The 22381-nt window shown below is 56.8% G+C and overlaps 1 protein-coding gene and 2 long non-coding RNA genes across 7 annotated transcripts; 1 reads left to right on the forward strand and 2 right to left on the reverse strand.

Moving 5' to 3' along the window:
• Positions 1 to 2300: 2300 nt before the first annotated feature.
• On the reverse strand, positions 2301 to 6733 carry LOC147571773 (uncharacterized). The gene is made up of 2 exons (XR_015246713.1): positions 5085 to 6733; positions 2301 to 4860 (listed from the first exon to the last, which is right to left on the reverse strand). It is a non-coding gene; the product is annotated as an uncharacterized LOC147571773 (long non-coding RNA).
• Positions 6734 to 8726: 1993 nt separating this feature from the next.
• On the reverse strand, positions 8727 to 13941 carry LOC147571774 (uncharacterized). 3 transcript variants are annotated; one of them, XR_015246499.1, is made up of 4 exons: positions 13177 to 13941; positions 12381 to 12458; positions 9826 to 12065; positions 8727 to 9103 (listed from the first exon to the last, which is right to left on the reverse strand). It is a non-coding gene; the product is annotated as an uncharacterized LOC147571774 (long non-coding RNA). The 3 variants fall into 3 exon arrangements; XR_015246498.1 differs by having other exon boundaries at positions 10067 to 12458; XR_015246497.1 differs by having other exon boundaries at positions 9826 to 12458.
• A 1323-nt stretch (positions 13942 to 15264) lies between these two features.
• Positions 15265 to 19042, forward strand: LY6E (lymphocyte antigen 6 family member E). Of its 3 annotated transcripts, none has more exons than XM_086696029.1 (4): positions 15265 to 15414; positions 17265 to 17374; positions 17794 to 17913; positions 18051 to 19042. In XM_086696029.1, exons 2-4 carry the CDS (start codon positions 17323 to 17325, stop codon positions 18287 to 18289), a joined length of 411 nt encoding a protein of 136 aa, XP_086552155.1. In that variant the 5' UTR covers positions 15265 to 15414; positions 17265 to 17322; the 3' UTR covers positions 18290 to 19042. The 3 variants fall into 3 exon arrangements, with proteins under 3 accessions (XP_086552155.1, XP_086552153.1, XP_086552154.1); XM_086696027.1 differs by lacking the exon at positions 15265 to 15414 and adding an exon at positions 16706 to 16805; XM_086696028.1 differs by lacking the exon at positions 15265 to 15414 and adding an exon at positions 16706 to 16805 and having other exon boundaries at positions 18069 to 19042.
• The last annotated feature ends 3339 nt before the right edge of the window (positions 19043 to 22381 follow it).

Below are 22381 nucleotides of genomic sequence, written 5' to 3' on the forward strand. Positions count from 1 at the left end.
CATGGACTGTCTATTTCCACTTTGGCAGAACAAAAACCGTGGCATCTGTGCCTCTGACAGAGCACCACCCCTTGGACCGCCCACTTCAGATTTGCCCACCAGTGTCCCAGGCAGAAACGGACAATGGGGATCAGATTGTCTTTTAAGTGGACCCAAGTTGAACATATTTGTTTAAACTAATTTAAGTTTGCTGGTTTAATTAAGATAGACCTATCTTTAGAGTTATCAGCATTAAATACGAAACTTTTATTCTACCAAGGTTTACTAAAGGTCAAAGAAGCTCATGTTATCTCTGTTGCAATTTGTTGGCAAAAAGATGACTTAAAATAATGGTTAATTTTGTCTCTCTCAAAGTTTTCATGGGTAATTGTTAAGATAGCTTTCAAAGTCTTTGGTAACCTGAAACTTTAAAATTTTGCTTTAAAGTTTGCATGACAAATGAGAGCAAATTCTTTGGACATTTAGGTCTTTTCCAAACCGAACGGAGGGCTAAAGCATGGATTACTAAACATAAGGTTTATCTGCTTTTGACTTATTGCAGAGAAACTAAGACTATTTGGGTCTATTGAAAAAACATGCTTTGTGCTTAATCGATTCATGAATTTGCTATCTAACGAATTCTGGTGTAACAGTTTATGATTGGTTCCTAAGTTTTCCTTGGGGACTAAGGTTTCTAAGTTAAAATTTTGCTAAGTATACTTAAGACGGATGGAAATAAGAAAAGCAACCCTGTATGTAAGAAAGTAGGAGATGTGTAAGAAAGATAAAATGAATGGAAATACATTTTTTTTTGGTTGAAGGTTAAAGAAAATAATTTTGTCCTAAATGAGACTGGTTGTTTGGAGAGAAATGGCTTGGGACAAAACTTGAAGGCAAAGGAAAGTTGTAGAAGGTTCATGAAGGGAAATCTTTGGAAAGGAATTCTATGTGTGCTCAGGATGGTCTAAGGTTGAGAGGAATGGAATTTTTTTTTTTTCAACGTTTTTATTTATTTTTGGGACAGAGAGAGACGGAGCATGAACGGGGGAGGGGCAGAGAGAGAGGGAGACACAGAATCGGAAACAGGCTCCAGGCTCTGAGCCATCCGCCCAGAGCCCGACGCGGGGCTCGAACTCACGGACCGCGAGATCGTGACCTGGCTGAAGTCGGATGCTTAACCGACTGCGCCACCCAGGCGCCCCTGGAATTTTAAAAGTACACTGGCCTAAGGTTGAAATTCTGCTTGTCTCTCTGTTCAAAAGACAAAGTTTTCTTGGACTGTTGATCTGCTCTTGATAAGACAATGTAAACAAAGGTTTTGTTTTTTTTTTTTTTTTTTTGTCTTTTGTCTGCCAGGAAAACCAAAGCTTTAGGTTTCCTCCTTTTTTTTTTTTTTTTTTTTAATTTTAGGTTTCCTTTTTTTTTTTTTTTTTAATTTTTTTTTTAACGTTTATTTTATTTTTGAGACAGAGAGAGACAGAGCATGAACGGGGGAGGGTCAGAGAGAGAGGGAGACACAGAATCTGAAGCAGGCTCCAGGCTCTGAGCTGTCAGCACAGAGCCCGATGCGGGGCTCGAACTCATGGACTGCAAGATCATGACCTGAGCCAAAGTCGGCCTCTCAACCAACTGAGCCACCCAGGCGCCCCTTAGGTTTCCTTTTTATCAGGTCTTTGATTCGTTAAAGTTAAAACTTCTCAATGTTTAAGTAGCTAGGTTTTGCTAACAACATATAATGACACATATTTGCCTTTAAGATCTCTTACTGCCATGTTGGGTAAATAAATTAAGATTTTAATGATCTGTAACCCTATTTAGGATGTGCTTTACAACTTTCTAAGGTTTTAACAAACTTCCAAGATTTAAATTGTAAATGAAATTTTTTCGACCAATTGGGCATTTTATTTGGGGTGCTGAGTTACTGGGAAAAGCACCATTGTACAATGGTAAACCTTAGGTTGTATTGCTGTAACTGCCCAAATATATATGCAATTCCTAAAGTTTTAAGGTTTTGGTATAAGGCCCTCACTTGATATTCTGATTATTGAAGTGTTATGTGTCACAGAAATAACTGAATTCCCTTGTCAATTGCATCATAATGAACTCTTATCAGATCTTTAACAATGTCCATTTCTGAGATTTTGTCATTTATAATTGTTCTTATTCTCTCACAAAACCTATTTCATCTTCAAGGAGATTCACGAAAAGGCCTTTTTTTTAGGACAAATACAGGTATTTGGCATCTTGAAGATTAACACTAAAATGGGCAGAACTAAAAAGCTGCATTCAAATTAAACAAGAATTAGGAACATGGGACTAAATGAACTGAAGAAGATTATAGTTTTTTGACCCTTGTTTGAAATATTGCTGGTTCTCTAATGTTTGCTCTTCCAGATTAAGGAAACTTTCTCTTGGGGAGCCTGGGTGGCTCAGTTGATTGAGCATCCGACTTCGGTTCAGGTCATGATCCCGTGGTCTGTGAGTTTGAGCCCCACGTCAGGCTCTGTGCTGACAGCTCAGAGCCTGGAGCCTGCTTCCGATTCTGTGTCTCCCTCTCTCTCTGCCCCTCCCCTGCTCATGCTCTGTCTCTCTCTCTGTCAAAAATAAATAAAACATTTAAAAAAAAAAAAAACTTTCTTTAAACTTTCTCTTAAGATATCTAAAAAATGTCATCAAATATTCACTTGTAAACTGAAGCGTTGAACTTTTCTCTCTGCCTAAACCCTCTGAAACTCAAAAACTCTCAGAGTATTCTTTCTTTCATGGCAATTACAATTGTTTGTGTACGTTCAATAAGAATCTATTCTCCTTGTAACAGGACACCATTGGAAATACTGGTCATTTTACCAAGGCTTTGACTGGAATGTCATATATGAGAGTCCTGCATAGACTCAGATATGACCATACAGCTCTAAGGATCTAAGGTTGACTTTGTGAAACATGGAGCCATAAAGCCCCTTGGAAATGTTGGCCTGATACCCGCTTACAGAGTTCCCAGCAACCTCACAAGGTGGGTAAAAAATGTCCCTTCCTGGCAGGTGCAGGGACTTCAGGATACATTGGGGACCTCATGGAGAGCAATTCGCCCAAGTCTACGGGTATTGCAGGACTGTCGATGGAAGTACTTGGCTTGGCTTCCGGCCTGGAGAGGCTACTAAAAGTTCAACCTGGAGATTCCTTATGAAAGTTTCCAGCAAAGCAAACTTGAAAAGATCCCTATGATCAATGACGATTCCTGCTGAGGTTATGCAAATCATTAGGCCAAGTTTGTTAAAACTGGACTTGTTTTGCAAACAAATTAGGCTTGATTTGGCTGTCTCTGGAAATGAGGTTTTTAGAGAGAAACGCTGTTTCAATAACATCTTTATGGATGTTAAATTCCAGCTCTGATTGTCTTTAAATGTTTGCTGTTGGCCTAAACTAGACAGCTTGATGTAAACTTCAGAAAAATTGTCACAATATTTCACGTATAGAAAATCTTCTGTGCTTGTTATTCTGTGGGGGTAATAATAAGACCCCGTGGGCATAGGATTATTTAAACAACTGGAAAGTGGGATAGACTCCTGGAACAACCGTATGCAAAGACTTTTCTCACTGTCGACCTATCAATAGATAAAGACCACAGTGCTTTATTATTCACTTGAGGCTGGGTTAATTCATAAATCTCTAAATAGGCAAACCATGTCCTCCCTAAACCTGATCTGACAGTTACTGGAAACCCATCCCTGGTTTATGTAAAGGATTAAAAGTCTAATACAGCAGGGGACTTAACTCCAAAATGAGAAGGCCCTTACTGGGTCATAGTATGTCCTCCCACTGCAGTAAGTTAGAGCGGCACTCTTCATGGGCTCCCGTATCTAAGTAAAGCCTGTGCCCCCTTCCCGGGAAGTCAATGAGCAAACTAATGTGCCTTCTTGTTCTTTCGAGCCTGTGGAAGACCTCAAACTTCTCTCATGATGTTGTGTCTTTCCTTTTCATTCTCCTCTCCCAATTTGTACTAACAATTCCTTCTTACAATGGGCCATTCGAAAGGACCGCCACAGGCACTTGAGTTACAAACCAGAAAGATCCATCTGATTCCTGCTGCCTGTTCCCACTCTGATCCGAGGAGGCTCCAAGCCAGACATCTAAAAACCTCACTGGCAGCATAGGGAGGCCCTGGGTTTGCAGTTCGCTCTAACCATTAACCTCCACTTTTCTTGTTTCTAAAAACAATACCTCTTATTAATGATCTGATTGCTTACTGAACAAAACAGAGTCTATAGGATGGTAATACACCGTCTGTCACACGGTGAAGGCCTTAAATGACTCTCCAGCTAACATCATAGCATTAAATACTAAAATAACTCAAATGCATGAAACGGTTCTACAAAACAGAATGGCATTAGATGTTCTAACTGCTGCACAACGTGGAACTTACACTCTCACAAAAACAAAGTGCTGTGTGTGCGCTCCAGACGACCACACAGATACTTCGGGATTTCTAACTGACCCGAACACTCAAAGTGATGTTTTACGCAATCCCTCCCTTTCCGTTGACGGTTGGTTAAACTCTTGGACTGGAGGATTCTTGTCAACGACCAAAGAACTTTTATTCGAGCTAATCCTTGTAGTTATTCTAGTTATGTTTTGCTGTTTTCTCCCGTGTCCTTTCGCTTGGTGCAGAGATTCCATCGCTGCAATGGCTTCTCGACGGCAGACGATCCTTACCCACAGAGATACCACCTTACTGTCCGTGTTGGATTCAGCTGCCTCTGCTTTTCGTGATTCCTTCATGCATTCCCCACCTGACCAATACTGACCCATGTAGGTAGGGACGTCTCTACACCCCTTCTCAGCAGCAAGAAGCTACAGAAGATGAGACCTTCCACCTTCAGCAACCTGAAAGATTTAAGGGTCAAAATTGTTCAGGGGGATATGATGAGGGAGCATGGGGCGGGGGGTCGCTGAGGGCAAAATACAGGCTGGCACCTCCCACACTCCCCGGTGGGATCGGTGGGATATTCCTCAGACACTCCTGGCCGCCCAAGAACAAAGGAAAGGGGCTTAAGTGCTTGCCATGGCGATGTGGGAAACTAAGGCAAATAAAAACTAAGTTCCCTTACTGCCTACGGCCCATTGACAAGTCCTTGAAACAGGCAGGGTGACCTCCCTCTGGGAACTCAGTTGCCTCGATGATGACACTTTGCTGGGGACAAAAGCGAACCTTGGCTTAACGTTGTCCTGACCCCCTCCCACCCCCTCCAATCCCCCATCCTGTAAGTCTACTTTAACATATAAAAATTCCTTGTGAAACTTCCTTTGTCTCAACTGCCCCAGGATATATGCTGGCAATCATACTCCAAGCTTATGGCCCTGGATATGCATCTGAAACCTCACGAGTGAGGTTTATGAAACAGTAATACATGGTGTTTCCGTAGCAACGGTTAGCCCCTCAAGGTCCTGGAAACCTTGCTTCGAAAATACCTTAGAGACTCTATCCCTGATCCCCTCCCAACCTGAGGGTGTATAATGAATTACTTGTCACAACCCCAGTGCAGCTCTTCCTACCCACAGGTCCTGCCCCCGTGCTTTAATAAAATCACTTTTTTTTGCACCAAGACGTCCTCAAGAATTCTTTCTTGGTCGTCGGCTACAGACCACTCCACCATCACCCCAAAACTTCATCAAGTTACATTACTGAATCAGCACTGAACCGGAGTGTGGGTTCATGGGAGGGATGGCAGGGGCCCTGGCAACCTCACCTTTCACCTGCCACGCAGGGCCAGCCCCCTGGTTCGGAGTCTCCAGACGAAGGAGTAGGCCGGGGGGACGGCACCCACCATCGGCTCTCACAGCCCATCCTCAAGTCCCCTCTTGGAGAGACTGAAATGCATCTCCAAGGGGCAGCGAAAGAATTCACAAGGACAAGTTTTCTCAAGCGAATGCTGTAAGAGAGGGGAGGTGGGGAACCCTGTCCTTTGCTGCACCCGGTAGGGGGTGCACCCCCTTCCTCGGAGGGCAGACGAAGAGTCTACAGGTGGGCTAAGTCTTCTTACCTGGCTCCCCCTACAGGCACGTTCCAGTACTGCGGCTCATCCGCTCGTGCACGCGCGCGCGCGCACTCAGCGCAGGCTCGCCACCCGCGCACGTGGTCCGGGCGCCCCCAGGCCTGGGCTCCTCTTCCTCCGCGGCTGTGTCTGCCCATCCTTGCCTCACCCCACCCCTCAGCTTCTCTTCCCTCCCCCCCGCCCAAGAGGCTCCCACCGCCCCCCTCCTCCTGCCCCAGACCGCGAGTTGACCCCCGTCTGCCCATGTCCGGGTGGACCCGCGGACCCGAGTCAGCGGTCCCCCGGGCTCCGAGCTCCCGTACGAGGGGAGGCGCTGCTGACACGGAGCCTGGGAGGCCCGAGGAGCGTGTCGCGCCCGCGGGGCTCCTTTCCTGCAGCCCGCTCGCCGCCTGCTCGCCGCCTGCTCTGCTCGAGGGCACAGGGGACCCCTCGGAGGGTCCCCAGGTGTGGGGGGCGCCCGTGGGACTCCAGGAGGCCACCCGCACTTCACAGCGGGGCCAGGCGCCGCTTCCACAGCTCAGGTCAAGTTCATCTGCACTGAACATTCCGTTTCTTTCACGAACGGAAATTAGTTACTTAGGCAACTCGATTTCCTCTAAGAAGGGCCTCATAAGCCTTCTGAAAGATAAGTGTCGTGAACTAGGGGCTTTTGTGGTGCCTTCCAGGCTGATGTGACATCAGTAATAGGGGCTTTTGATTAGATGTTTTTATTTTTTATTTTTTTTTTCAACGTTTATTTATTTTTGGGACAGAGAGAGACAGAGCATGAACGGGGGAGGGTCAGAGAGAGGGAGACACAGAATCGGAAACAGGCTCCAGGCTCTGAGCCATCAGCCCAGAGCCCGACGCGGGGCTCGAACTCACGGACCACGAGGTCGTGACCTGAGCTGAAGTCGGACGCTTAACCGACTGCGCCACCCAGGCGCCCCGATTAGATGTTTTTAAATACGAAAATAGAGTGGAGCGAGACAGAACTGGGTAGAATAGAAAATACCGAGTGCCCCGACACAGGAAGGATAGGAGGATTTATATATATATTGCAGATATATGTATAGGATTTGGGTCACAAATGTGGAAAGGTGTACTCACTAAGGCACCAGCCTCCTGGAGGGGTGGGGGAGGCTCGTGCCCTCCCCCCCCCCTCCCCCGAAGGGGCAGGACTGCGGCCGGCCTCCACCACGGCCTGAATCCCACCCCTGGCCCAGAGAGAATCCTCCCCGGGCCCAGACTGACGCCTGGCTCCGGGGGTGTCGGGGAACTCAAGGACCCAAAGTCATGAGCTGTGTGAACGGCTCAAAGATCCTCGGGGACCCTGCCCCAGACCCACCTGCTCCTCCACGGGCGCTCCCCAGCTGCCCTCCAGAGCGGCGCCCCCTCCCAGGCCTCCCTCCTGCCCTCCCCGCACCCGGCCAGAAGGCTTTGCCCCCCTCCTCCCTGCTTACTCCTCCTGTATCCTTCGTAGAGCCCCTGAGGACCCCTCTCCAGAACCTCTCACTCTCCCCTGGGGTCTGCCTCCGAAGCACCCAGATTGACAGCCCTCCTCACCCTCCCCTCCCCACTTCCCCCTCCCCCGCCTCTCCCTTCCCTTCCCTCCCCTCCCCTCCCCTTCCCTTCTCTTCCCTTCTGGCACAGGGAGTTGGCCTGAGCGGCAGAGGGGCGGTTGGTGGCAGGGTGTGAGGAGAGGGGCCGAGGCGGGACCTTTGGGCTTCCGGGAACCCGCCCTCTCCTGGTGGGGCGGACTCTATCCTTACCCCCTGGGCCGGGGGACGGCCCAGCTCACCTCCTTTCGCATTTGGTACGCCGCGGGGTGAGTTTTCTGCGTTTCCTCGCAGAAACTTGACAAATAGGCTAGTCTGCAAAAGGTAAGAGAGGCTTCCCGGGGCCCGCAGCCGCTGCCCTTGCCGGCTAAGCGTGGCTGCTGCCCAGGGGCACAAGGCAGATGGAGCTCTGGAGCCAGCTCGGGGGAAGACAGGGCACCGAAGGGCGCCGAAGCCAGGCCATCGCTGCCCAAGGAAGCCTCCTCTGACGGGCCACCCCGCTGGCTGTTTGTAGGGTCATGTTGAAGTCAAAGTCTGGAGTGAGGCTCTGTCTGTGTGAGAGGCACGTCCAGCCCCCAGCCGCCTAGGCTCCCAGGGACCACGGATGGCTGGTTCCTGCCCCTCAGCTGGGGTAGCAGCGGGTCAGTCCCGGCCTGCCAGCTGGAGTTGGACAAACTCAGAGCCACACACACTCTCCCACCTAAGTGGGCCCCTGGCACCCACCAGGCAGAGCTGCAGGGACCGCGGACAGGGTCCCACCCCCAGCCGGACTGCAGCCGGTCTCCCCCTGGAGGGCTCTTCCCAGCCCCCCAGGGCGCCTTGCCTACCTCAAAGCAGATTTCCTGTGAGAGGGGAGGCGCCCCAGTGATGGGCTTCTGTTGGGGGCGGGGGAGTTCCAGGGCTGACGGCCAAGAAAGAACTCTTGAGACGTCTTCGGTGTAAAAAGATGATTTTATTAAAGCACGGGGGGGGGGGGGGGCGCCTGGGTGGCTCAGTCCGTTGAGCGTCCGGCTTCGGCTCAGGTCATGATCTCACGGTCCGTGAGTTCGAGCCCCGCGTCGGGCTCTGTGCGGACAGCTCGGAGCCTGGAGCCTGCTTCAGATTCTGTGTCTCCCTCTGTCTCTGTCCCTTCCCTGCTCGTGCTCTGTCTCTGTCTCAAAAATAAATAAAAACTTTAAAAAAATTAAAAAAAAATAAATAAAGCACGGGGACGGGACCCGTAGGCAGGAAGAGCTGCACTGGGGTTGTGACCGGTGACTGATTATATACCCTCAGGTTGGGCCGGGGTTAGGGATAGAGTAAGTCTCCTTCAGATGTATATGAGGGGCCATAAGCGGGGAGGATGATCGCCAGCATATACCTTGGGGGGTAGAGATAAAGGAAGTTTCCAAAGGAGTTTTTATATGTTAAAGTAGACTTACAGGACCCTGGGGGGTCGGGATAAGATTGTCTTTTGCCCTGAGCAAAGTGTCATCATGGAGGCAGCCAGCTCCTATAGGAATGCCACTCTGCCTGTTTCAAGGACTTGTCGCTGGGCTGGGCTGTAGGCAGTAAGGGAACTTACTTTTTTGACTTTGTTTCCCATACCACAAACACTCAAGTTGGGGAGATCCGCTGGGCCAGCCTGAAGGGTCCTGACCGGGGCCCAGGGCAGGGACAGCAGGGAAAGGATGAAGCTGGCTTGTCCCCAGACCATGTGAGTGAATCCACAGAGTGTCCAGGAAAATGGAGACCCAGCTGGACCAGACCGACCACAGCCTTCGGCAGGGAAACAGGGAGGGGTCAGGGAAAGGGAAGGGGCCCTGGCGGTGGGGGGGGGGGGGAAGGGAGAGGCAAGGGAAAGGGTGGGGGTGGGGGCTGAGGGAGGGGGCGGTGCTGGAGGTGGTCCCTCTGGGCAGGGCCTTCCTGGAGGTGGGGAGGGGAGGAAGGCTCCCGGGTTCTGCAGGGCTCCCCTGGGGCTGGGAGAACAGGCGGGCGGAGGGAGGGGGAAGCTGGCTAGAAGGGGGGCAGTGTGGGGGGCGGGCAGTCCTCTGGGCCGATGTTCTGACCCATGCTGATGACCCCCTGTGACCCTGGCTCCCATCTAGCACCGGGGACTGGGATACGGCCCTAAGGCTGGTGACAGAGGGAGCCTCCCAAGGCCACCCCCCTTGTGCAGGAGGCCCCCACCAGGGGCTACGCAACACCACTGGAGGGCCCAGAACTTGGTGGGACGCGGGGTCTGGCTGATCACTGCCTAGTTGAGACCAGGCCAGGACCTTTTAAAGCCAAATAGGCAGTAGTGTCTTTCCAGGTACGCTCGGGTGGGGAGCTCCCCAGGCATTGCTGTAAGGGAGGCCCCTGCCCTCTGTGTCTTCATCAACCGTCAACAAATAGCCTCCAGGTCCCCAGCCCCCGTGGGCCTCTCGGACCCCAGCTTCTCCATCGGCCACTGCCCTATGTCCTTAACTTGGAGAAATTAAAAGACAAAAGAAAGTTTTCACTCTGAAGATCCTTAACTTGTCCTGGGACAGCCATCATCTAGGTAAGGGGTCTTCTCGGTGCTCTGTGACAAATCCTGCGACTGATTCCACGCGCCATCCGAGAGCTCTTCTGAGTCTGCGGACGTGCAGCGTTCCGCAGGCACAGTCACAGTGGCTCCACCCAGCTGGCCACAAGGCCATTTGAGGAGGGTCTTGGCTTGTGCCTCCAGGAAGCCTGCAGTCTTGTGTGTGAAGCAGCCTGGGACTGTGGCCCCAACACCCCTTCCTGAAGCGCTCCCTCCTGCCAACCCCCCCCGCCCCCCCCACCCCTGCAGTGCTATTTCTGCAAACATCACACTTCTAAATTCTAGGTGTGACTTTCTACCCACAGCACCAGCTTTCAAGCTGTGTTTCCATTTAAATGTACTCGTCTGGGTATTCACCGAGCACCTAGTACTTCCCAGGCAGTACTGGATGTCAGGGGGGAGCGGCAGGGACCACCCCGGCAGGAGGGGAGAGAGCGCCGATATGGGCACTTGAGCAGAGAAGCAAGCGTGCAGGCCAAGGAGGCCTGGAGCAGACTTCCTGTTCCGGGTCTGGGAACAGATGTGCAAAGGCACTGAGGTGGGAGCCTGTGGTTGGAGCAGATGCTCTGAAATCACAGTAGCGCTTTGGACTCCGAGACAAGTGGGAGCCAGCCTGAGAGGGGTGTGTGAGGCTCCACTGGGAGATGCGGAGCTGGGCCCCCAGAGATAAGGCAGGGGTACAGAGCCACACAGCAGTTGCCGGTCCCTTGGGCTGCTCTCCTCGCGCGCTGAGGCCCCACTGCCACACGTGGCCTTGCCTCCGACCCAGCTAGAGCCCCAGAGTGGTAGAGGCCTGCAGGGCCCAGCCCAAGACCTCCATGGCTGGCTCCCGGCCCGGGTTCTGCCCCTACATGAGACAAGGTGGCAGGAGGTGGGGGGGCAGGGCCTGCACACTTTCCCACGGGACCCCTAAGCAGGGACCTGAGCAGTAGGAGTCCCCAAGCCCCGGGGCAGGGTGGGCAGCTCCAGGTGGGAGCACGGGGCCACTGAGAGGCTGATGCTGGGGCCCAAGGAGGCCAACAGCACCTGCCAGCAGCCTCGAAACAGCACCCGCAGACAGACAGCCATGGCCGCCCGACACACCCGGGGGCGGGGGATGGGTGCTTCCCTCTTCCAATGAGATGGCAGAATGACGGAAAATGGCACCTCTTACGCGCTCTCTGCACCCCACAGCCACCTCTGCAGACTCACCACCCCAAGCCAGGTTCCTGTTAGCTCAGGTCCCGAGAGTGGCCCTATGGATACCTCTTCTGCACTGGTGAGGGCAGCGGGCACCATTCCTTCCCAGTTCAGGACGCCGCCTTCCTGGGCCAGGGACCCAACCGGGACCTGCCTAACCACGCTCACACTTGGGTCCAGACCCTGGACAGGACGGGAGACATCCAGCAGCAAATGTGCGGCCCCCCCCCACCCCCCCGCCCCAAACTCAAAGGGCCCATAACCCATAACCCAAGCCTCAGCAGTTCCGGCCAGGAGAAAACTCCCCCAAGAGCACGTAGGAAAGGTTCACAGACACCCTGGGAGAGGCACAACACCCGCTGCTCCTGCCTGCTGGCCTTCCTACTCCCCTACCCAGCTGGGGGATGCCACCTTCCCAGGGCACCGACCAAGCTTCCGTCAGCAGCGGTGACCAGAGGCCTCCAAAGGACTCACCAGTGCCGGCCTTCCTTCTCTCTGGGCTCAGCCAGGGACTTCGGGAACCAAGGCTGGAAAACTAAATGTACCTGACTGCGGGAGGGCTGGGTCACTTGCGTGGACGCCACTCCGTCCTGGAGCATCTGGGCCTCTGTGCCGTGTGGACTCTCCCACCGCTTCACTCAGTCATTCCTTCAGGGGTCACAGCAGGGCCTTCTGGACCAACCCAGCCAGCGTGGGGACCCTGGAGCCGGCAGGCCTGTGGTGGGGTGCTGGATGCCGGGGCCAGGCACAGCTGCAGTGGGGACCCAGGCCCTTTGCAGGGTGAGAAGGCACCAGCTCACAGGGAGTGCCCATGTGGGGGGCTATTTCGCCAGGGCTGCACCCACCTCCCTCTACCCATTGGGCCCTCCTCAGGACAGCGTCTGCCCAATCAGAGGTGGGGCGAATTAGGACAGGGAAAGAAAAAGCAGTCTGTGCTGGGGTTGGGGGTGGGGTAGGGGAGAGGAAGCTGACCCAGGAAATGTCCAGTTAGTTTGCAAACTCAAAGTTCTTGACAAGCCCAAGAAAGGGAAGCAGAGGCAGGGGTGTCACAGGCACAGCCAGACCCTCGGGCAGGTGGATACACACCCGACCGCTCCAGTGGGTGTCCAATGTACACGAAGCAGGCTCCCACAGTTCTGGATTGAAGGAGGGAGCGTGAGCAGCCTGCCACGGGGAGGGGGGTGGGCAGGCCTATTAGAGGAACCCTCTTGCCATCACTTTGAGCCCAAGGAACCCCTCTGGCCGGTAGCTCCCGGGTATGCCAAGCCCCTAGATGCGGGGTCTCCTTCAGGAGGAATGGGTTCCAGGGCATGGCCACGACCCCCACCTGTTCAGACTTGCCCAACTGACTACATACTGAGAGCAAGCTTGGAGGGAGCCAGCCTGGCCTCCCCACCCCGGTTTCCCAAAGGACCCCACAGATTATATCATCCGGCATTGCACAAACCCCCTGGCTTGGCCACGTGTGTTCAGATTTGAGTCTGGCATTTTTCTTTTTTTTTACATTTTTCTTTCTTTTTTTTTTTTTTTAACGTTTATTTATTTTGAGACAGAGAGAGACAGAGCATGAACGGGGGAGGGGCAGAAACAGAGGGAGACACAGAACCAGAAGCAGGCTCCAGGCTCTGAGCCATCAGCCCAGAGCCCGACGCGGGGCTCGAACTCACGGAACGTGAGATCGTGACCTGAGCTGAAGTCGGTCATTTAACCGACGGAGCCACCCAGGCGCCCCAAGTCTGGCATTTTTCAAAGGACATTGGAGTCTCCTGGCTGATGTGTGGCAGTGACCTTGGGGACATTTTGTGAGTTGGTTGTTCACACAAGAGCCCTCTGAATCACAGGGTCCTGTCTCAAGGCAGAGCCTATTTTCGCTTTCACTCACCATGGGTGAGCACCCGCCATGGGCCAGAGGTGGCCTGGGTGCTGGGCACACAGATTCCCCTGTCCTCAAGGGCTGACCTGCTGGAGGGAATCAACAAGGAAGTGGCCCATGCCCAAACGGATGGGCAGGGCCAAGATAACATGTATGCCTCTTGTGGGGACCGAGATTCATCCAATTCCCTTCCAGGAAGGTGGGAACGGGCCCTGCGCGCCAAAGGAACCTCACACTCCCCCTTCCAGGATAAGCCCAAAGCTGAGACTAAGATACCAGCAAGGTGCTGCACGGGGAAAGGATGAGAAAGTGCCACCAAGGCCCCCATCCTGCCCTCCAGAGGTCAGATCCAGAAGAGGAACCTACTGCATGTCCCTGGGGAACGTGGAACCCCACAGATGCCACCACTCCTTGGCTGGGGACATTTTGTGACACACACAGAGCCCCACCTTCAGCCTCCAAGGAAAGAGCCCCCAAAGTCTTCCCAAATTGATCTCTCCCACGTCATCTGGATGTTACAGAAAACCAGGCAAGGTCTGACCCTGATCCTGACACTGTGAAGACAAACACACACACACACACACACACACACACACACACACACACACACACACTTACATGCATACTCATACACACCAGCCACACATCCACTCATAACCCCGCCCTGCACACTCACATGGTGCCTAATGCACCCCCAGACCTTTCCCGCGTGTCCGGTGCCATTATAGGGTCCCTCTTCCCATCCAGCTCCATCCCAGCCACTCTGCCATTCTGTCTCAGCTCCTTCCCCCTCCCCTCCCCAGCTATAAAGTTAAGAAGCCTCTTCCTCTGGGGCCCTCCTCCACTGGCACCGAGGTGCCACCGAGAAAGGCTGAGACAAGGCCAGGTGCCATAGCTCCCCACCGGAAGTGTGTTGTGAACGTGTGAAGTATATTTCAAAAACAAGAAAGTGGCAGAGACTCAGCAAACTGCAGGTCTCTACAAGAAGAGGAAGAGACCGGCAAAGGGAGGAGGCGAGGAGGGCCAGGCAGCCCTGGCCTGTGGGCAAAACACAGCATCTTCAGCTCCCCGTGGGCTGTGCGTGGTCTCCCTCTCTGGCCAATGGCAGGCAGGATGCAGGGACACGGCGGGGGGGGGGGGGGGTGCTGCCCAGAGCGGGTGGTGCAGGTCCAGCCAGGGACTGTCTACTGAGAGGACCCATGAAAGCCTTTGCCATCAGGCTAAGGATGCTGGCTTTGTTCTAACGGCCCCCTAGGCTCTGGCCGGGAGGTCAGATCAGGCAGGCTTTGGGAACGGACCCCCACCCCCCACCCCCGTCCCACCCCGGCTGCACAGTGAGCTGGGGGCCTGAGAGCATCCTGGCGGAGTGTCTTGGCCCAGTGGCGCAGCCACATAAGAAGCGGCCCTGCGCCCAGAGGATAAAGGGGTCCAGAACGAGCAAAGATGGACCGTCGCCGGGGATCCCTGTGGCCCGCCACCACTGCCCCCCTCCGACCTCCCTCCCCCACCCACGGGAGAGCTCACGGCTCAGCCCCGAGGCGAGGCCGGGAGCCGAGGACCACAGGCAGCCCGGAGCAGAGGGCGCGACGTGCCAGGGGCAAGGTGCCTGACTCCTCGCCGCCCTCAGCCGGCCCCAGGGTCGGAAACGCTCCCACCGCACTGGGCAGAAGCGACGCGAGCCTTCCCGGAGAGGGGCCGCCCCCGCCCACACACGCTCGCGGAGCGTCGCCCGGCTGCCCCGCGATGTCCAGCGGCCTGCGTCCAGCGGGCCAGCGACACCTCCCTGGGCCAGGGCTCGGAGTCCGGGTGGGGGCGCGCCAGCCCCGCCCGGTTGCGGGAACTCTGACTCTCCCGCTGCGCGCGCGTCCCCCGCCCCTCCCGCAAGCACGCCGACCCCGACCAGCCTCCGCGCCCACCCCCAGCCCGCGGGAACGCCGACCGCGCCCCCCCCGCGCGCCGACCGAGCTCCCCACGCCCGCACGAGCGCCGGCTCCGCCCCCGCCCCGCCCACTGGAACGTCGACTCCGCCCCCCCCCGCGCCCCCAGCCCGTCGGAAAGATAACTCCGCCCCCCGCCCGAAGGAGCGGCGACTCCGCCCCCTGCCCGCCCCTGCGCCCCCCGCCCGCCGGAGCGCCGACTCCGCCCGCCGTTCCCCGCCCGCTCGGCTGCCGGGAGTCCGGGAGTGTCGTGCGATTGGGCGCCAGGCTCGGGCAGCTCGGCGAGGCCGTGGACCTGCGTCTGCCCCGCGTGAGTCGGCGGGGCCCGGATCCCGGCGGGGAAGCAGGGATGACCCCTTCGGGGCCCGGCAGGGCGTAGGGGGAGCGAGCAGGGTGCCGGGGGAGACGCCGGAGGGTCCGGGGGAGGCCGGGAGTCGGGGCTTAGGGGTGGGCCCAGTGCCAGGGGGCTGAGCCTCCACTCCCCTCCCCCAGTCCTCCCGAATATCCCCTGAGATCCGGGCTGGAGCGGGCGCACACCGCCACCCGGCGCCCTTCCTGGCTGGGTGACCCAGAGCTGCGCGGGCATGGGGCCCGTCACCCAGCTCCAGGTTCCCCACCTTCGCTCCCGAGGGGACTGGGGAGGGGCAGCCTTCCTGACTTGGGAAGGGGGCTGGGATCTTGGCGGGCCGGTGGGATGGGGAGAATGCACTGGCCTCCCCGGGGGGACCCCTGGAACTGGAGCCTACCCAGGGGAGGCGTGAAAGCTTCTTGTCTGCCAAAGATTATGCAAGCTTGTGAGGTGCCCGGGAGCCTCCGCCCCCCACGCTGATCCACCTGACCCCTTCCCGTCGCTGGGGGCGAGGACTAGCTCTTACTTCTCTGCTGGCCCCCAGTCACGGGATGCCTGGCTTTGTCAGAAAGCAGCCCATGAGCCTGGGGGAGGCTGTCTGGGTCCCAGATGGCGCTGTCCCAGAAGCCCACTGGTCATTCTCAGGGCTCCTTTTGCTGGACCCTGCTAATGTCCATCTACTCCAGCCAGTGCCTGGACTCAGCCCAGTGGGGCCTGTTTGATTGGGTGCCTGGCAGTGGACAGTGGGGACGGTGGCCGGGCATTCCAGAGCTTCCTTGAGAACAGCTCAGGGCTTCTCCGTGCACAAACCCTACTTTATAGAAGAGGAAACGAGGGAGGCTCCTTCCTCCCTGAACTGTCTGGATCTGGGGTCAAGGCCCCACTGGGCATGACACCGTTTCTGGGCATTTGCAGCTCCTGTCCCTGACCCCAAGATGTCAGCCCAGACCCAGGACTAGGCTGGGGGGAGGGGGGGGTGCTGTTCTCTCTCTGATATTCTCCTTCCTCCCAGTGCCTGGGAACCAGCTCCCAAGCCTAGAATGCCCATCCCCCGCCCATGGCTGTCCCCAGCAGAAGGCACCAGGCAGCTCCTCCCACACCATGCCTCCTGCAGAACGGAGAGCCAGAACGCCAGCTGGTCACCTTCCGAGTGCTTTCTCCACCCACTGCCTCTGGTCCCTGCCCACAAGAGGGTCCTGGTGTAGGGCACCGGGCAGCCCCCACAGACTCCTGAGCCTGTTTTTGGGGACAGAATGGGGGAAGAGCAGACACTCGTGGGCTCCCTGACTTCAGCACTGAATAACACACAGAATGGAAAGCACCCCGCGCCCTCAGCACAGAAGCGGCTGGAGGTGGGGGCTCAGCTAAGTGTGCCTCGTGCACCCACCCAGCCCCTGAGACCCCGTGTCAGGAATGGAGCTGGCTCATGGAAGGTTCTGGATGCAGCCTGGCTAATATCGCTGGTCACTATGTCCTGTCCCCCAGGACCACGACCAGGGGGCCACTCTTTTGGCCTCCCTTTCTGTTTGGTCCTGAGACTAATGAGCTCCCTCAGCTGGCCCCATCCGCAAGCAGCACAGGCTTGGGGGGGGGGGTCCCAACCAGGAGGACTGTGCACCGAGTGAGGGGTGGGTCAGGAGTGGAACAGAAAGACCCTTCGTGTGCTGGCTCTGCTGCTGGAAGCTGGCAGGCCCCCCCTGCCATCTGCACAATGGGGGCAGCCCGGCTCCAGGGCCAGGGGCTCTGGCTCCACTGGGAGGAGGGAGGCGTGGGGCACGCAGCCCGGGTCCTCCAACCAGATGTCTCTCCAGGCAGGGCCACTTTCTTTGCCTTTGTGAGACCCCAGACAGGACACCTGTCTTCTCCAGTATGAAGGTCTTCCTGCCCGTGCTGCTGGCTGCCCTTCTGGGTGTGGAGCAAGGTGAGATGCCCTTGGGGCCCCAGGCCTGTGGGTGAGCTGGGCCTTCCTCCCGGACTCTCTCTCCACCTTCTCTCCTGAGCAGTGCCCAGGGGTCCTTCAGGCCAGTTCCCGTGGGACCTGTTCTAGGAGGCCTAGCAGAGCCTCTCCCCCAGCAAAGCGGGGGGTCATGCTTCCTGCTCCCCCTGGAGGCCTGGGTTCTGCCCCCAACACACTTATCACTGTGCACTTGGGTGGCCCTGGAGTCCCGGGGTCCCCAGTCATTCATTGTCTTTTTGGGTCTCCAGCCAGAATCTGGAATGTGATAATTGCTCTGTTAGCATCTGCAAATGATTGGGTGTTGGTGTTGGCTCAGGACTGGAAGGGAAGGTTCCCCGGCTTGAGACAGGTGTCACCTACAGCATGCCCCCCTTCTTCTGCAGCTCACTCCCTGGTGTGCTTCTCTTGCACGAATCAGAACAGTAATTTCTACTGCCTAAAACCAACCGTCTGCTCGGACTCGGACAACTACTGCGTGACCGTATCTGCCTCCGCCGGCATCGGTGAGTGCCGGTACCTGCCTCTGCCGGGATCTGGGCATCGGTGAGCCCCGGTGCCTGCCTCTGCCGGCATCCGTGAGTGCCGGCGGCCGGCCTCTCCCCGCTTCCTGGGCCTTTGCCCTCTGCCCTTACCCTCACAGCCTTGTCTTCCCGCCTAGGGAACCTCGTGGACTTCGGCCATACCCTGAACAAGGGCTGCTCCCCGATCTGCCCCAGCCCCAGCATCAACCTCGGCGTGGCGTCTGTGGGCACCTATTGCTGCCAGAGTTTCCTGTGCAACATCAGCACGGCCGGCGGGGGGCTGAGGGCCAGTGCCGCCGTGTTGGGCCTCGGGCTCCTGCTCAGTCTGCTGTCCGCCCTGCAGCGGCTTGGGCCCTGACCGCCGGGGCCCTGCAGCCGGCCCAGACTCCCCCAGCTCAGGAAGGAAGGCCCGGCCCCTCTTCCTTTGACTCGTCACCCTGCTCGATCCCAGTTCTCCCAGCCCTCCCCGCCCTCGGTCCCCCCCTGGTCAGGCCCCCGGGCCTGCACCTGCCCTCAGAGGGGCCGGCTGCCCTCATTTCTCAGGCAGTGACGTGACCTTCCTCGGGGAACCTGGGAAGGGATGAGGGCTGGAGCCTGAGGGTCCCAGAGTCAGAACTGAGTCCTGGGGACACTCTAGGAGGCACACGTAAGCCCCAGGCCCTGCCCCGTCCAGGCTGTGTCTGCCCCCAGGTGGTGTGGAAGATGTGCTCTCTGCCACTGTGTCCCGGAAGGGCGAGCTTCCTGTTGCCACAGGTGACTGTGTAAACTCAGCTGTGTGGACGCGTGTGCCGGGTGCCCCTGTGGCGTGTGTGCGAGTGTGTGGCCGTGTCCGGGCCCGTGTGTGTGCGGGATAAGTGCCAGGGGTCCGGCATTAGCAGCCGCCGAGCTCCCCGAGTCCACACCAGAACTTCTTTTCTCTGGCATCTCTACGCCCCACGTTAAGGGTAGCCTTTTGGAAGACGGGGTTCCAGTGCGTCTGGGCTTGATTGCTGGACCCAGGAATCGGTTCCCACCCCCAACTCCAGCCGCGGCCCCCACCCCCTCCCTCCACCCCATACTGGAGTCTGTCTGCTGCCTCGGTGCCTCAAATAAACGCGTGTTCCCAACCCTTCCTGCCCTGGGTGTGACAGCCTGTGGCTGCTCGTCTGGGAGTCCCCCTCCCAGCAGGGTCCTAGTGTGGGGGGCTCCCTGCCGGACGGCCCCACCCTGAGGTGCACGGCAGGGAGAGGGCTCTCCCAAGTTCACAGCTGGCTGCCCTCCAGGCTGAGAAGGGAACGTCCACCCCACGTCCTCCACTTCTTCCTGTGCTGGGCGAGGCAGGGCCGTGTGGGAGGTTCATCCTCGGGCGGGACAGGTCAGGACAGGAAGCAGGGAGTGAGGTCAGTCTGCTTCTGGGAGGAAGGCAGCACCCTCCAGAGGGAGGAATGGGTCTGGACAGGGAAGGTGAGGGCCTGTAGGAGCAGGCACGTGGGGTGGGCACCGGCACGTGGGTCTCTGGGACTTGGGGATGGGATACCAGGGCTGGTCGGGTCGAGGTGGGCACAGGAGAACCTGGCTGGGCAGGCAGGGGCCTGGTGAGTGGGTGAGCAAGACACCTGTTCCTGAAGCCCCTGGCCACCCCTGCCCCGTGCTCACTTACCCTCTGCCGGCCATGTGTTTGGGGTCTGCGGTGTCTGCTCCTGGGGAAGGGTCTATGGTCACCCCCTGGGGCTTCTTTGATGGGGCTGGGGAGGGGGGTGGCTGGCGAGGAAATAAGGACAAAGGTGCCTTGAAGCCAGGTCAGGACGCCCCTGAGAGGCAGGTCAGAGTCCGCTCTATGTGACAGGCCGGGTCTGAGGACCCAGAGGGGCCCTGAGGGACCAGCTGAGAGGGTCCTAGGTTTCATGCAGGATAGAAATCAAACGGGAGCCGGGAGGAACTGAGGGATGGAGTGGCCGGGGGCTCAGGGAAGGAGAGGGAGTCTCCTCGTCACGGGGAGTCAGGGGTTCGTATTGGAAAGGGGTCCAGGGTGTGTGTTCCTTCAGGGATCCAGGGTCGAGTCCCATCAGAGGCCAGTGTCAGATGAACAACGGGTGTTATTCCAAGAGTTCTGAAGGTGGGGGTATTGACGGCTGGTGTCAGCCCAGGTTTGTTCCAAGCTAATGTCCTGGAATGTGTTTGGGATCCTGTTCTTTCGGACGTTATCAGGTGTTCGGGGGCTAGGACGAAACTCAGAATGATTAATTTTCTTGCTTCTCCCTTGGAGTGGGAATGGCTTCTTTGACTCAGATGCATGAGTAACTGGGGCCGAAAAGAAACGGACATGGAGCCTTTCTAACATGGAGTCCCTTCACTTCGTGTCTCACACCCGCCTCCCCACCCGGGTTGCCCCGAGGCTGGCCAGAACCCTGGTGTGCCCGTGTCCAGAGTCCAAGGAACACTGTCCGGCAGGGTGGGACAGTGGTCAGTGTGGGGACTCAGGATTCTGGCCCATCTCCAGGGATCCCTGAGATCGGCCATGGGCACTGAAATGCACAACTGTGTCCTCATCATCATGGCCACCGAAAGGGACAGCCAGCCTACATGCACAGCCAAGTGGTAATGCGACGATTGCGCCCAAGGGAGGGATAGCCCCAGACAAGTAGGGCAGGAGGAGGGATCTGCCCCAGTGGGGCAACAAGAGGAAGAAGACCCAGTCCCAACCAGTGCCTTGCAGAAGGATCTAGAAGCCCATCAGGGCAGCCTGATTGAGATTCAGTGGGCAGGGAGTATGTGATTCACCTGAGTGGGTCAGACTGGCATTAAAAATGAAAGAAGGGGCACCTGGCTGGCTTTGCCGGTAGAGCATGTGACCCTCGATCTCGGGGTTGTGAGTTTGAGCCCCATGTTGGGGGTAGACATTACTTAAAAAATAAGAAATTAGGGGCTCTTGGGTGGCTCAGTCGGTTAAGTGTCTGACTTCGGCTCAGGTCACGATATCATGGTTTGTGAGTGCGAGCCTCGCATCGGGCTCTGTGCTGACGGCTCAGAGCCTGGAGTCTGCTTTGGATTCTGTGTCTCCCAGTCTCTCTGCCCTTCCCCTACTTGCTCTCTGTCTCTGTCTCTCAAAGAAAGGAATAAATGTTTAAAAAAATTAAATAAAAATAAAAAATTTTAAAACAAGGAAAAGAATTCAAGGAGCTTGAAATCAGAATGTCCCCCAGAAACACTGGCAACTGTTGTCACAGACGACGATTCCCCGGAGCTCTGAGTCCCCAGGTAGAATCTGTTCGCTGGGTTGCTCACTCAACAGTAAATCAGGCCACCTTGCTGGAGTAGCTAGACGCTGAGTTGAGATAGGTGGGCAGTGGTGGGGTGGGCAAGAGGGAGCTGGCAAGTGGACTTGAAACCTGAAAACCGTGGTCAGGACTGGACGCTGGGGGCAGTGGTGGGATATCTGTGTGCCCTGTGCTCTGTTCCTGGTAAGAGTATTATACCCTGGGCTGGGTATTGGAGCCACTTGCCCTCCTGGGTGGACAGCCCTCAGGCCCAGCACTCCTTCTGCTCTGGGTCGAAGGACCAAGTCCCTGTAGGGCTGGGGTCAGAAGCTGGTGGCCCCCCTGGTTCCTGCTGCCCCTGCCTGGGGAGGTGGGAGGCTGGTGAGGGGCAGGCTGAGTGTGGGAGCAGAGAGAGGCAGGGTGGGGCTGGGTGAGGAGGGAGGGGGAGGAGCCTGGGGCTCTGAGTTTCCATTTCCTGCAGGCTAGGGGAAGGTAGGGTGGGGAGGGGCGGGGCTGGGGAAAAGAACCTTGCTGGGTGGCCCTGCCCCAGACTCTCCTGGGCCCTGGCATCTGTCCAGGCTGCAGCGAGGAGCCCTGCGAGGGCTGTCGGGCCAGGCACCGCTCTGGCCAGGAGCCCAGGCTCCCCAATCTCAGCGCCCAGGTGCCTGGGGATGCCCCTCCCCACCCTGTTTCCGGGTAGCCAAATTCAGCTTTGTCTTCTGACCCCGGATTTCCTGCATCTGCCCACAGAGGGGGGCTCTCTGGGGAGTGCATGGGTGTGCCTGGCCCCTGCCCCCTGGGCTGCCCCTCCCTGGCTGCTGGGTCTGCACCTGCTGGCCTGGGAGGTGGAGGGGATCCTGCCTGTCCTCTGGCTTCCTCCCGCTGTGCTCCTCCAGGGGTGCCCGTGGTCCAGGCCGGCGGGGCGCTGCACCTCCTCCCCTGCACCCCGTCCTTGGCATCTCTCAGTGGGCTGGAGAAAGAGATCACCCACTAAGGAGTCACACTGAGAATAACACCTGAGTTCTTGACAGCAACTATGGAAGCAGAATAAAGGACCCAGATGGTAACCCAGATTTCTCTGTGCAGCAAAAATATCAGAATGAAGTTGAACGAAAGCCATTGCCAGACAAACGAAACCAAGAGTTCCTCACCTTGCGCTAGAAGCAAGTGTAAGAAATGTTCCTGGGCCAGAAGGAAAATACCACTTGTAAGTC

The sequence above is a fragment of the Puma concolor genome, chromosome F2, assembly GCF_028749965.1.
Source record: "Puma concolor isolate L17-30 chromosome F2, mPumCon1.1.hap2, whole genome shotgun sequence".
Taxonomy (NCBI): domain Eukaryota; kingdom Metazoa; phylum Chordata; class Mammalia; order Carnivora; family Felidae; genus Puma; species Puma concolor.

What these genes read in the sequence shown, in the direction of transcription:
- LY6E (XM_086696027.1), top strand. Translation starts at nt 16,765, where the DNA reads ATGGAAAGCACCCCGCGCCCTCAGCACAGAAGCGGCTGGAG. An exon ending in CAGCACAGAAGCGGCTGGAG is followed by an intron (nt 16,806 to 17,264) that starts GTGGGGGCTCAG and finishes ATGTCTCTCCAG; the next exon opens with GCAGGGCCACTTTCTTTGCC. An exon ending in CCTTCTGGGTGTGGAGCAAG is followed by an intron (nt 17,375 to 17,793) that starts GTGAGATGCCCT and finishes CTTCTTCTGCAG; the next exon opens with CTCACTCCCTGGTGTGCTTC.